At 37.7% G+C, this 15,192-nt stretch overlaps 1 protein-coding gene across 3 annotated transcripts in view; it reads right to left on the bottom strand.

Annotated features, from left to right (window-relative positions):
• Positions 1–2,774: 2,774 nt before the first annotated feature.
• The window catches only part of PDS5B (PDS5 cohesin associated factor B), a 94,503-nt gene continuing 82,085 nt past the window's right edge, over positions 2,775–15,192 (bottom strand). The window contains exons 28-35 of one of the 3 annotated variants that reach the window (XM_065730205.1): positions 14,745–14,864; positions 14,384–14,446; positions 12,553–12,698; positions 10,564–10,669; positions 6,866–7,308; positions 6,671–6,772; positions 4,229–4,370; positions 2,775–3,651 (exon numbers count right to left, since the gene is read on the bottom strand). In XM_065730205.1, the coding sequence (XP_065586277.1) occupies positions 3,616–3,651; positions 4,229–4,370; positions 6,671–6,772; positions 6,866–7,308; positions 10,564–10,669; positions 12,553–12,698; positions 14,384–14,446; positions 14,745–14,864 (1,158 nt within the window). In that variant the 3' untranslated portion in view covers positions 2,775–3,615. The remainder of the gene's footprint in view (positions 3,652–4,228; positions 4,371–6,670; positions 6,773–6,865; positions 7,309–10,563; positions 10,670–12,552; positions 12,699–14,383; positions 14,447–14,744; positions 14,865–15,192) is intronic. The other 2 variants (XM_065730206.1, XM_065730207.1) reach the window with 2 other exon arrangements.

Genomic DNA, 15,192 nt, shown 5'->3' with positions numbered 1-15,192 from the left:
AGGAAACAAAAACGCATTCTGGCTATGGAGGTCAGGACAAGAGGCCCCTGTTAGGTACATCTTATCGTTTTGGTCCCCATGACCATAAAAGCAAAGAGCCGTCAGCCTGCAGCAGGACGGCCACCACGCGCCCGTCTTATCACCTGCCTGTGGACGTGCTGGCCTGTAAGCAGGAAGGACATCCGACTGCATTACTTTGAAGAATTCTTTCTATACTACATACTGTACCTACCTTGGTGAGGTAGAGACGTACTCATCTTCACTGAATACGCAGGTATGCTACTAAACAGACAGGTTTATAAAAAAACCTGCATATAAACTCAGACTCTTGTATATCCCGGGTACACACCTTTTAAGACACGTGTGCCCCCATACCATCACATGCCCTGCATACACAACTGTTAGAACATTCAAACGTATACACGTAGCTGTTGTTGCACTTGTTTTTGCACAGGACAAACTAACCCCACAAACACGGGGACGTAAACTTGCAGGCTGCAACGCATACTGTACGTGGTCGCAAACGCAGACTTCAATTTTCAAGTCCAAATTTTTGCACGTTAGTCACAAATTGAACGTATGCATATTGAGTAGAAGTGTCTTTAATATGAATGCTTTTTCTGTAAATTCTGCTTTTGTTCACAGAGATTGAAATGTCAAAACAGCAAACATGAAAATATTTGAAAAAGGGTTCAATTTTGCCAGAAAATAAAGTCAATTGGCAGAGTCAAATATCATTCATAGAGGAATCTAGAGTATCCTAGGTGGAAGAGGTGTACTTACACTACAGCTTTCAAGCAATGTCATACATTTCCTTCCTATTAGTGGATTAGCTAGTGCTAAATATTAATAATCTGAGTCGGTAAAAAGTAAAAAAAAAACCCATGCTTCTGAAATCATAGCAAATTATTCTTAAATGCTAGTATCAAGATTACAGCCACTCTTTGCTTTTTTACACATGAACTACAGATCACTGAAAGTCTCCTGTTGCACTGCAGCACGAAAAAGAAATGTAACACAAATTAAGCTGCATTTGCTGCAGAGTACAGCAAGATACTTCGTCGATCTCGTAAAAATTTCATACTGGAACTTGTTACAGTGAGTTCAATTTGATCGTTTAATGTAATACAGTACATTTTATAAACTTAACATTATCATTGTAGAAGAGCATGCTAACTGAACGTTAGCAATTTATCTTTTATATATAATTATACTCTACTGTAGCTACTGTACGCAGATCTCAAAATGTTAGTACATAAAATATTCATTTTCTTTATGAGATGAGAATGAACTTAGAGGAGGCTCGAATGTAAGAACAGAATATTTGCCGTGCTTATTTCTCAAGAAATAATGAATTACACATTATAACCCAAGAAATCAACATTTAAATTGCAAAACTGTAGTTAAATTTACATTAAGCATTATGATCAGTAATGTGCATCAATATTTGATGAAGTTTAACCTAACCGTGTTTATGCACATAAAGCCTCAAGAGTCTGCAGCAGTTTCAACATCAATTTTTCATATTTTTGTATAAAATGGACTCAAAGATACATCTTCCATAAACGTTTTCAGTGCAATTCTGTCAAAGAGGAAAATATAAAGCTAGCTTTCAGTCATTTTATACCAAAAAGGAAAAAATCCAACACAACAGAACGACTTGCATCTGCACTGCTGAGGCCTAAGCTCAGGTGTGCCGACTGTGTTGAAGTCAATTCAAACCAAACCTAACTGCCTTTTCAGGCAGCACTTCCCCCATACCAATAGGTATAAATGTTGAAAAGTTGAATACTGGGGCAGGAGGAGAGGAAAATGAAGCAGAGTTGTGGACGATCTAGTTTAAAAACACCTTTTTCCGTCAGCAACAACAACTACATAATGAAAAAAGTTTGATTTCTTTACTAGTGATATTCTAAGCTTGCAAATTGGCAAATCCGTGTTTCAGCATTATTATTCATCCCACAAATGCCTACAGGTCACCTTGCAGCTATTATGTATTTCTTGATGGATTATGTGAAAATGCTCCATTATCCAATGGGACACATTTTCTTAAGTGAGAAATGGATTTTTTTCACACGTCGCCAACTGTAGGGAACCAGAGAGAGCACAGCACGTGAAATTATCACGCGTGCTCAGCAAAGCATAGTACAATAACCTCCATGTTTTGGTTTTTAAAGACAAAGTTTGTAAACTGTGGAACTGCATACAGGATACCAACTTAAGAACTTTTTTTCCAATGTCTTTTTTTTTTTTCCTCCCCGGGTTATAAAATACAAATACCACTTCTCTACTGTAGCGTAAAAGAAAAACGGAGCTTCATTCAAATCTTGAATACCTTGAGTGCAATCGTCAATAGCTCGACTGCAATCATTCAACAAAACCGTAGCTCTTCATACCAAAAAAATTTGGCTCACAAAAAGAAAGAAAAAAGTACAATAAACTCTGAATAGAGGGCTCTCTCGTGAGGCAACCTACCATACACTACTGCTAGATACGAGTTTCCAAAAAAAACATTACATCCCATTTTCAGCACATTTTTCATAAACATGCAACTTCACTATAAAATACAAAACACTTGGCTCTCAAGAACAGCTTTATAAAGACACACTGCATCAATAAAATTTTTTCTTTGTGATTAACTTTACATTGTAATAAGAACTGTATTTTCACTAATGTTTATATATCAGATTTCATATTATAATGTAGTAATAATTTGCTCTTTGTGAACATCGTGTTCAGAAGGAAATATCTATACACATTAACATACTAGACTATTAAAAACTCAGTTACAGAATTTTATTGATACAGTAGATTAATAAAAACTGATAGGGAAAGATAAAAGGGGTGGGGTTTCAGTACATTATTTAATAACACACTTTTAAAATTATAATATTTTAAATCTTTTTTGAATTTTTCAATGCCACTAGAAGTCCAGAAAGGTCTGGCGTCAATACTGAGGTGTAAAACAAGTCAAACAACTTCTTTCACAATTTGCATCTCTTGTCTCACTCTATCCAACATTGTTCAACTGTAAAAGGAAGTAATCTAGCACCTCTGATGATAGGTGGGTGCCTACAGGTAAACGCTAGGTCAGATTCACGGAGCAAACAGACACCATTGCATTTCTTCCTCTCAACAAATAGTGGAAAGAGAAAGTAGCACTATTTGTTCAACTGATTTTTTCACAGTTAAATGTCAACAAGAGTACAAATACGAACACTGACAGATATTGCTTGAGATCATTTTTAAATCAATAGATCCAATAAACAGTGGGGCACTGTCAGTTTAAAGCTGCAGATAAAAGCTATACAAGCACTTTAGAAGTCAGAAACATTAAAAAAGAACTATTTACAGTTTTCTTCTTTAGTTCGTATGTCTACAAAGCCAGCGCACATTACACTTCACAAAAATCCACAGTTAATGATATCAACGTGTGTGTGGCTAAAGCTTGTGACCTAGGGACTGCGAATGCAGGGGCAGTAAGAATAAAATAGGTTTTGTCTTTTTTTTTTTAGCAACCCCATTTGTGCACTAACAGCTTTGTTCAGTCTCAAGCTTTATATCAAAAGCATTCTTCAAAGCTTTCACCTGGAAGGCCGACAACTACACGCTCACTCATCGCCTTTCCCTTTTGGAAGTTCTGCGACGCACCTGTTTGGGGAAAAAAGCATTTTAGATATTTTTACAGAAACACCGAGCTCTGAAAAAAACCAAGGATAAATACAGTCTGTAGTGAAAATGCATTTAGAAAATGCTTTCTCTCACAGTACCGCGTAAGTTTAACTGCCTACGGCATCGTTCCTCACTCCTTTTATCACAGGTACAAGCCTTGAGCAATGACAGCATAATTTTATTTAAGTTACCACCCCTGAATTCTCCAAATATTAAAAAATAAGCTAGTTACACTACTCATTATTATAATCTAGCTGACAAGAAAAGGTATGAGTTAGCTGGAAATTCCCAAGAAGCTCTATGCAGATCGACACATAACAATAGCTGTGCTTATGATTCTTGGCAAAAACTGACATTTTCTGTCTGAGAAATGAGGATTCGCTAAGAAACTACGCCACAGCGCTGCTACACAACACGGACATTTGAGCACCACCTCGTTTGCTTTAAAGGAAGAAGGTTAAGCTTTAGGAATAGGGGAAGTCAGTCTTCAAACACATTAGTACAAAGACAATGCTACAGACAAAAAAAGGCACCCAAACCAGAAGGCATTTCTTACATTGACTGTGGAAACTTCCTCTTCTTCCATTACTTCTTCCTGGGGAACATCATCGCTGACAGGTGAACTACTCTGAAATACATCCATCTCTTCGCTGGACTCGTTCTCCTTACTAGCAGCTTGTTTGGAACGTCCCGCACGGCTAAAAGCAGAAGAAAAATGAAGGTCAGTTCCATGCTAGGTGGGTCTGCAGATGCATCAACTTTGCAAGAGAACTAAATCCCTCTTGATAAGAGCAGCAGCCTTAAAGTTTCAATCCGTGTAATATTTCTACCTCATATGCTTTTCAAGTTCATCTGTACAAAGGACAGTAGAGTTATTAATAGGAATATGAACAACAGCAACTGGAAGCCAATTTTTTTCATCTATACACAATATAGGTATGGCTCTTCAGTGCCGTGGGCAAGGAAGGCTGACGACACAACAGCAGCCAGGAAAAGCCAAACAGACAGAGATTGAATACTTGGTATTTTTATTCCTGTAGTTGAGTTCAGTGAACAAACAGATGCGTTCTATTCCTTCAGCAGTTTATTTGGATAACTGCATGTATATTATTTTACGGACCTAGAAGGACCCACATACTGCTATTTATGAAGTTAACACTGTAGCAGACCTAAAGCTTCCAAACTAGCTCATACTAAGAATAGGAATAATTTAGGAATAATCAGCAACAATATCATCCTAATCAGGATAATCAAGAACAAATAAGTCAACAGTACCTTAAATTTTCTTTGTTATTAGAATCACACAGAATCACAGAATCATAGGGGTTGGAAGCAACCTCTAGAGATCATGGAGTCCAACCCCCCACCAAAGCAGCTCTCTAGAGCTGAACCACAAGCCAAAAAAAAAAAAATCCCACCCAAAATAACCTAATTGTATGCTGAAAATGAGAACGAGTCCCCTTCACGCTCTCCCTGCCTTAAGTAAAAAAAAAACCAAAAAAACAGAAAATGAAAACTGGATGCACATCTAAAACAGAAAGCCACACCACATTACCATTTTGGTTTGTGTAGTTAGCATAGCTTGGAGTTCAATCACTGAGCCATCCCACTTGCTACCCTTTGGTTTTGTTTGCAGGTGTCCTGATGCACCCAAACAGATGATTTTTGGGATGTAATTAAACTAGAAACTCCCTTCCACAATACACTTCAGTCCTCACTGGGGCGATAAAGTCCAAAAAAATTGTCCTCCAGCAGCTTCAAACCATACATGAAGGGAATTTTCAGTCACAAGAACCACAGTTCAGAGTAAAACCACCAAATTACACATAAATAAAGTACAGTGGGAGCTTCAGCACCAACCAAACAACATGGCAACCTCTGAAAAATCAACAGCTTAAGTGAGGACTTCTGAGACTGACAGAAGCAACGCAACCAGTAAGGAATCAGGAGAACTATCCACAGGATAGCTTCATCTTCTCACATATGGGTGAAAAAAGGCAGGAAAATAATAATGGAAAAGATGGGATACTGTGAGCATAGAGTGCCAGATCATGAGATTAGGTGTGAAACTGGAATGTCAATGGTGGATACAAACTTGCTCACGCAAGGATTTCAGGTATAGAAAAAGTAGGCTGACCAGGACAGGCAAATCTGGATCCTGCCAGAGAAGGATCAACAGAAGCCCAGAAGCCAGAAAGACAATACTGGCAACAACAATAAAACAGGCCAGAATGAAGAGGCGTCTAAGTAGCACCCTAAGGAATTTACTGCCAGTTTCTGGAAAGGTATGCTCCAAATCTGTTCCACATTCCAGTTTTTATTTTCCTGTCCACTTGGTCACCTCTGCTTTACAGATATTTCATGTATGTGTGAAGAAAAGGCAGAGATACCAGTAGTTCTTACAGCAGGCACCAGAAGATGAAACTAGTCACTGAGTTCATTTTGTAGCTCAGCACACCTTAGAATTTTCAAGCACAACCATTCTCCATAAACCATAGCACGTTTTATTCATTTGAAAATGATTCAAGTGGATGATGCATTATCTTACAATAACGAGGTCACAAATAAATTAGAAAGTCAGTGAAAGTTAATTTAAGAAGAATCAGAATATTTTTATTCTTGACAATACTGTTTCACAATAGTAACAATTTGATTCTTCCTCCCTATCTAAAACCAACAGTAACACCTTTTGTTCCTTGCAGTCTTTACTGCCTGTCCTCCAGGCTCTCTTTTGTTGTAGTGACCTTTCTCCTAGAAGAGCAACGCTACGTACATGCTACCTGAGCACACTACATTTACTCGTAGCCTCTTTGCTCCAGTTTGAGATGCTCTAGGAGAAGTAGCTGGGGAAAGCATTTCAGAAATAACAACAGCAATTTATTTGCATAACTGAAAGTTAAAGTACTCTGAAATATTTTCAGCAAATGATTGCTTGGGGGCACAGAGGAATATTTTTAATTTTCACTAAACACAAATTCAGAAAATATTCACCACTTACACTTTTTTTTGCTGTGATGGTGGTGTTTTTGATGACCTTCCTCGTCTGTTCTGTGGCGTAGACTGTGCTGATTCAACTGTACTAGATTCAGATGGCTCTGCTCTGTTTTGAGGAAGACCCAAATTGCAAAGCATCAAATTATAACTGATGTCGAACAAAAGGAAAAAGATGCAGCTTACAAGAAGACAGACCTACCTCTGCTGTGTTCTTTTTGTCGACCTGTTTTGCCTGCCTTTTGGCTTTTGTTCCATGTTTTCAGTTTGCCTTTCTTCTTCCTCTTCTTCCTCCTCTACTGCTGCTGCTGCTGTTGGCTTTTTTTTGCTCCTTTTCGATGATTTTGCTGCTGGTTCTTCCTTTGGTGTTCCCCCATTATTTGGTTTGGGAGGGCGCCCTCTTCTCCCTTTCTTTGGTGGACTGTTCTGTTCGTCCTCACTTTCTATTACATCTTCCTTCAGCCTTTTCTCCTCTTGCCATTGCGTCTCATCAGACTCTGAAACAACTGCAGGTCTCTTCCTTCCCCGCTGACTGCCTCTAAGCTTCTGCTCTTGTCCCAGTTTATTTAGGTCATCTATGCTTAGTTTCTCTTCTGAGTCTGTGATCGCTGGTTTCTTCCTTCCTCTAGGCTTCTCAATCTCTGACTGAAAAGGTAAGATTGCATCTTTACATTAAAAAACTGAATGACTGTATTAAACTGTCACATGCACAGAAGCTGCAGAACTCTAACCCAACAAGGGAGTTGAAATACATGAAATTACACCGAGTCTTTACAACGTCCATTTCTAAACCTTAGCACAAATATAAATATATATACACACACAATAATTGTCACAAAGAAAGATTTTAAACATTAGCAATTAAATCACAGAAGTGTATATGGTCTTCTTCATTTGCATCCTCATCTGTGGCAAACACAATTGCTTTGAACATTCATGACTGCAGTTCTGCCAATAGGAAAATACAAAGACAGGATGAGGATGATCCATTTGAGGCTTAACCTGTGTTGCGAATTGCAGGGTGCTTATGCCTGGATTCCACGCTGGCAACAGCAAGGCACGAGATACAGGAGATGGCAGCAGCATGGATGCATATTCAGAGAAGGAAGGACAAGAATTAGCAGTAGCTGCCAAAGCACTGCTACCACAGCTGTACTGAGACTCAACTCAGCAAAATGAATCATGAAAAGAAAGGCAGAACCCTTTCTGAATCGTAAGCTTTCACAACAAAAACTATGGTACAGGTGTCCAAATGTTTACTGTATTCCACAGTTTCAAAGTGGTGTTCACTTCAAACTAAAATTACTGCTTTTTAGCACATGCAAACACTCACTCACGGGTGTTCGCCCCACTGGAACTTAATCTACAGAGTGACAATTTTGCCACTTAAAACCAAACGTTATTTCCCCTCACATCACCCCTGTGCCATAAGAAAGAAGACAGCACTCAAATGTGTCCACTTTAGTCACACCTTGGTAACAGACAGCAAGAACAGTCACAAGAGAGATGAGGAGAAGTAGCAACAGAAATTGAAGGACAAGGTATTTTACTAGAAGAAAATAAATGAATTTGAACAGTGAGGACAGCTTAAGCCAGTTCATTATTCCACTGCTGCAGTCTGCTCCCTAGCTCCAAAGAAACAAAAATAAATTTCGTATCTATTACCTTAAGCAGTTTTATTATATATTCAAAATGAGATATAAATGCCCTTAGAAGTACCTGAAATATTGAACTGCATTGATTTTTCTGTTCCTGATTCAACCTGCAGCCTCTCAACTACTGCACGTCACACCCTTCACACTTAGAGCTGATGCAACATACCAAGCCAAGCTGTTTAAAAGGTTCTTTATCCGTTAGAAAAAACTTCATCTATTAACTTGCTTTCCCTTACCTGAATTAAGATGCTGAAATAGTTTTGTAATTAAAATGAATGAAGTTCTATATAAGTATAAATGCATTAATTCACATTATGCCACTTAGACTTTTTAGAATGAAGAATGTATGTATATATATGTATACACATATATACATATACACACTGTATATATGGCAACAGTGGTTTGAAAAACTTAAAGCTGAAAGGAAAACAAAGCATAAGAAATAACATTTCAAGGTTATATTATGAAACACAGTGCTCAACAGTTGTGCTGTTTTTGTTCTTTTGACAAAAGATTCATTATTTTTCTCATTTTGTTACGTTGCCTGTTTGCTTCACCTAGAAAATACTACAGCATAGGATGGTTATCTGCACTTCAGACAAGTAAAAATTCAAGATAGTTTTACTGTAGCTTTCTGTATCCCAAGCAAGTCATATAACTGTGGCAAACAGATCTAACAGGAGAACAGGGAGTCCAAAAAACTGAAGTAGCAATGACATCAAATATTGCATATCCACAATAGTTGTAATCGATTTAAACTCATTTGTATTATAATCTGTCATGCATAACTTAAATGACTATAATTACGACAGACTGCCAGAGTTATTAAGGAACAAAAGATAGTTTTCTAACGATATATGAATTTCTTTTTGTGTGAACTGTTAACAGAATTTTCTTCACCTTTTGACATATGATGTTTAAATATTGCTTGAGACTGAATATTTAACATTTAATATTTGCAGTAAACATATTAAAACCCTAAACCTGAGTGAGGGTCCAGATCAGTCCTCATGTTTTCGTTAGGAATCTTGAGAACTGCTGACATACAGAAATGCACAAGCCCACCAGTGAGAACTGCTCAGGAGAAGCCTACTGCCCTCAAAGGCGTTCATCAACGGTCATTCACTAAAACCTCTAAGAGCCATGCACGTAATGTCTTCTGAATTATGCTGACACTGCAGATCAGCGTAGGAATGACACCATTCCCCCACTATTCTCTCAGAACAGTTTGGCAATGTGCTTGTTGAGTATTAAGACTATTTTAAATCCTGTGACACTGTGCTGGTCTATAACTATCAGTGACTCTGCCCTAAAGCCTACAGCAGATCACAGCATGCACAGACATAAAATGAGGCTGCAGCTTCTGCTTGTGATATCTATCATTCAGAACCATCCATTTTTCCTGATTTTTCCTGCTCTCTCTGCCATACAAATTACATGCAAGAAAACAGAATCCATATGGCTATTCAGTTAAGTCTTCCCTGAATTTCTAAATCCAATGTCAAATCAGGATGCCCTCTTGCTATTCAAGACAGCCTGAGACTAGCCATTCCCTATAGCTTTTGAAAAACAATGCAGTTGTCTGGAAAAGAAGAACGTGCCCTCACATCAGTAACGGTACAGCACCAAAGAAGGTAAGAATTAGAACACATCAGAGCACTGTGATTGATGTATTACCACTCTGCTAGCTACAAGCAAATCAACCATTTACAAAAAGGATTTTTACAACCTCAAAAGGCAGTCTGAGATCTCAGACAGGTTAATGTGCTCCCCCACAATTCCTGTAGAGCTGAACGTTCTGAAGTTTGCCCAAATAACTCATACAAAGTCATATTTTCCCTAACCATCAGGCACATAGAAAAAGCTACCCTGTACTGGGAAACAGAAGTCCAACCAAGCTATCAACTTGTCCAACATTTCAAGTACTTTGTGAACAAATTCCAAACGCCAGACAAATTGTGGACTAACTGCCACCAGTGTAGCTCTAGCACAACCTACTCCTTTCAAAATCCTGCAGCTCATAACAGGCAATCTTGAGAGCTCACTCAAGTTGTCAGTATGATGCGAAGGCAATGTAATCAGCCGAACTGAACACTTCTTTTCATTCCATTTTTCATCTGCCAGCAGTTGAAAACATAACCTCAGATTCATGTTAGAATGATATTAAGTATCAGCACAGTCCTTGTTATTCTAAAGTCCTGGTGACTGAAAACGAAACGTGTAATGCAACCAAACAGCTCACCCTTACAAGATCAGAGTCGTCCCTTTTGTCAGCTTTCTTCCCTGGTAATGGTGAACTGAGTGTGAAGTCTTCATTTTCACTGTGGTCCATTTCAGTACTATCAAGCCTAGAATCAATAAACATTTGTTCTCCTCATTATAATAATAGGGTAATTTAATATCATTTACTATATATATTAAGAACAACCCTCAGAAGAAATCTGTTCCTAAACCATGAACAGGAAGAGCCCTTCACTCAGGCTATTACAGCTATCGTGCAATACCACAAACACAACGATCGAAGTCTCAGGACAAGGGCTCAATCACAAGCTAATACGATCATCTCTGTTAAAAAACACAGCTGATCTTTTTGAAACAAAACAGCCTTACTGAGACACAAGAGATCTGTGCATGTTTACATCTGCACACCCTTTACATACCAAAGATCCCCGCAGACCAAACTAAAGCTCTAAACTACGGCGAAGTCTGTGCTGTGGAACAGCAGATTTAAATTTCAGAGATGGTTCATCCCTCAGCTTTCCTTGGTTATTCATAGCAGCATATATGTAAAAGCAATTCCACTTTTATTTCAGTTTCTGCATATGTAAAAGTGGGCAGTGATTTGTAAAACACTGAGTCCCACAGTAGAAGGTAACATACAAAAGCCAAACTGCAAGAGCAATTTCTTTTTATCTGCCCTGAAGCTGGAAAAAGCTACTTTAATTTTGTTTTTTAAATAACAGTGCAGAGTTTAACAGTAAATAAATACTCTATGCATTAAAAAGACACAAAGCATTTAGCTACACCAACTCCCTGTCCTGGGCACTGCCTAGACTGAGAAAGACTTTCTTCTACAAGTAGAAAATCTGCAATAAGTTCTGACTGTTCTTATATATCACCTTAATGGACGCTAGCTTGCATGAATATCTTCAGTCACACTGAATGGGAAATACCATGCATAATGAATCATTACCATTGCTTCTAGTGGACTTTCCTACTTTGGTATTGCCACTTGAAATGCTAATTGATTTCACTTAAGTGAGCTGGAGAGACCATGAAGATGACAGAATAGGTTAGGCTGCAAGTGCAGCACTTTTATTGTATGTTTTTTAAATAGACTGGGTGTAGTCTCAGATTCACTTCACTGAATATGAAGAAGATGGATTCTAGTCTGCCTTTAGCCAATGATATATTTCTGCATATGAACTTGTATGACTAATTTCTTACAAATCTGTGTAATTTCTGTTGAGTAGTAAAGTATTTGTTGCACAGCTACTTTTCAAATTAATAGTATATATTAAATATTCACAGAAGAATCAACTGAGAAGCCTTAGTTGACAACATAACTTTCTCTCAGTCTTGAATGAATGTGAGAGAAGTTTAATAGTGGGGACCATGCAATCTCAATTTCTCTGTGAAACAAATTAATGTTGTAACCTTCAGTTAAACAACAGATACCGAGACTGTAACCTGGAAAATCAATATAAAACAACATATACATTCTACAGATAGCTAGCTAACTAAACAGCAAATTCTCTAATATTTCAGTATGTCCTTCCCTCTATCACAGAATCTAAATCCCAGAAACATTTATCTGCTAAGTCCGGCACAAATTGGGAGAGGAGGAAGAATCACACTGGCTTACCAGTTCTGCCTATGACATGTTAACATCACAGCAGGCTACAAAGTTCCTAGGATCTGTAGCTCTACATGTCTAAGAACCTCCTTCCCTCCCTCAACAAACCTGCAGATGTGATTTGATCTTTTTCAAGTGATTGTTCTTGAATACCTTCTTTTTTTCCTTCATTTCCCTCATTTATTTGTTTTTTTTAGAGAAAATTCATTTCTGTTGTTGGAAAGCTCAATTTGTGGTTCCCATTATGCAATGTGCCATTATAACTTCACTTCAAAATGATATAATTCTGCCTCTCACTTAAAAAGCATAATAGAAATATTCAAAGTTTCCATTACAAATACTTAAAATATCAAAGCTCCTTTGTTGTCTACCAACCTCCCTTTGATCCTTCCTGGAGAGCTTGGATTTGAACTGCTGCTGGCATTGCTTACAGTTTCCATTCGTGAAGATTTGGATTGAGACTGCTTGCCTGCTGACGAAAGAGGCTTGTTAACTGCTCCAAGAACATTGGCTGCTTTGGGCTGAAACCAAAAATATATTTTCTTTATTTTAAACTAAGCATTTTGAGATTATTAACATGTACTATATGTAAAATATACACACATTTCACTTTCTGCAATCAGAATCTTGATTACAACACAAAATAATAAACATCAGAATATGGAAGTTATGATACGAGAAGAAAGCTGATAGAAGTTGCAATCCGATTGCTGGCTGCCACCAAAAACAGGATTATTTTGTCAACACTTATAACTCTGTCCTCTTCTCACTGGTAGAACTGGGTGGTCACCTGAGCTTGCAGTAAGCCACTTCAGCACTTCTAAAGGTCCCTTCCTGCTGACGTAACTGCCCGAAGCAGCTCACCATTTGAACGAGATAAGCATCCCAACTGGCAAAACAAACGTAGCACTAGGACAGCACCTTCCAGCAAATAAGCCATTAAACTGGCTTAGCTGTAATGGCAAACCACACTAACTCCAACTGGGAACGAATGAGGGCCTCAAAAGCAAGGAGACTCCAGTGATTCATGCACAGATTTGGAACTAGTTAGGCTTTTAATAGGAGCCAATATCTCCAGAAAATGGTGAGCTTCAGGTTACTTAAGCAGATTATCTTTCAGATATGCCAAGTACCTCCAGCTCACAATAACTTTTGAGAAAGCTGGAAGGGTTTCGTTACTCCTAAAGAGAACAGACTTTTATGCCAAACACCTGCCTACAAAAATGGTGAACAATTAAAGACCACTGCCCAGATTTCACAACTTCTAGGATGATACATTCTCTAATTCAATAAGAGATTCGAGCTGGTGACAGTCTAAAAAAGAAAGCCATAGTTTAACATGCACATCATAGCATCCCTGAGTGTTCCTTTTTCACAGATATGCACCATAGATGCTAGTTTTTATAGCCAGGCTTAATTTCATACTTTGCTCTGCATTGAGCATGAAAAAACTGTATATCTTCTCCAAAAAATAATAAACCTTGAAGAACCAAATCCAGAAGAGACGAGCATTTCTCAGTTGAGACACAGCTGAGAGAAGTGGGGCTGTGGGACCAGCTGACCTTCCAATCCCAACTGCTCTTTGATTTTTCACAGTAGCATAAATCATGCCTTTTAATATTTTTTAATATGTCTTTTAATATTATCATAATAATATGTCTTTTAATATTGTCATAACAAAATTACTAGCAAGCTTGGGACAGAAGTTAAGAATTCTCTGTCAGACACTGGATGACAGAACTTAAAACTGACTATCTGAAATCTAGAGATAACACTTTCAGTTTTAGAACTCCTGTATCTTCAGTGAGGGGTGAATCTCTAATTCACGGAGTTCAAATATTCAAACACTCAATACAGTGCTTATATATTCAGACAGCAAACAATGGCTTCCATCTTCAGAAATAAAGACCATATAAAATGCATTTTTTCCTAACTTGCATTCTACCTCTACCAGAAAGTAGCTGGCTCACAGCTAATGCTTCGTTGGCAAAGTTAAGGGGAATAAAGATGCTGCACTTTTTATTCTTTAGCAACACAGCAGATAAATGTTTTCCTGCAATCTGAAATACATTAATCCAGATAAAAACCACAATATGTCTTTTCCTTTACTGAATAATATTTTTTTAATTAAGTGCAGGGTTTCTTTGTTATTTATTTAAAGTAGACAGATGATTTTTCTTTAATAAATAAAGAAGCGAACACACACCTTTCCGGGAGTGAAAAATGACTTCATTTCTGGAGGAAGATAATTTTTGGTGTTACTAAAATTCTATAAAGAAGGAATAAAAACAGAAAAAAAAAATCAGTGAACAAGATATACACATTTTGGAAGTAGTACTAGAAGAGGTTTTCTTTACACCATTTATAGTTTTGAAATTTTAAGTCTGAACTGTAACAACTAAAAAAAGAAAAAAAACAAAAGAAGTGTGTACACAATACAAAAACAAACACATATCTTCAACTAATTATAACATGGAGAAACCTACAAGATCTACACAACTCTTGCATTACAACTACTGAAGATTTAAACAGACTTATCTGAAGAAAAATTAAACTCCAAGGTCTACCTTGTCAGGCTGAGTAAAATATCGTGCTGGAAGCACAGGATCTTTAGGGGATTCCAAACTGTATGTTGTACTCTTTGACATAATGATATTCATTGCTACATCACAGACTGTGTAGAGTTTCTGTAAGTAATAAATAACAAAAAGTGAAAATGAAAAACCAGAAGGTCATTACAAACTCTGACGAAACTATTCATTTGAGCAGAGGACTACGGAAGGTCAGAGTTGAAAAGAATATTTAACAGCAGCGTCCACATCAAACAGCACGCTGCCACACACCAAAATGCAGAAGCAGAAGAGCACTGCACAGCCAGCAGTTAAAGGAAGCCATTTTCCATGATCTTTCTGCACTTTACCATATGTCATGGTTTCAAAGACAAAGTTACACCAAATGCCTTTGGGAAAAATAAACGAGTGACAAATTGGCGCATGTGGGTTGCTCCAGAAGTAA

The sequence above is a fragment of the Cyrtonyx montezumae genome, unplaced genomic scaffold (genome assembly GCF_038088225.1).
Source record: "Cyrtonyx montezumae isolate F1298 unplaced genomic scaffold, pur_monq_1.0 scaffold_12, whole genome shotgun sequence".
Taxonomy (NCBI): Eukaryota; Metazoa; Chordata; class Aves; order Galliformes; family Odontophoridae; genus Cyrtonyx; species Cyrtonyx montezumae.
The sequence above is the reverse complement of the archived record's forward strand: the minus strand, read 5'-3'. Positions and strand labels throughout refer to the sequence as shown.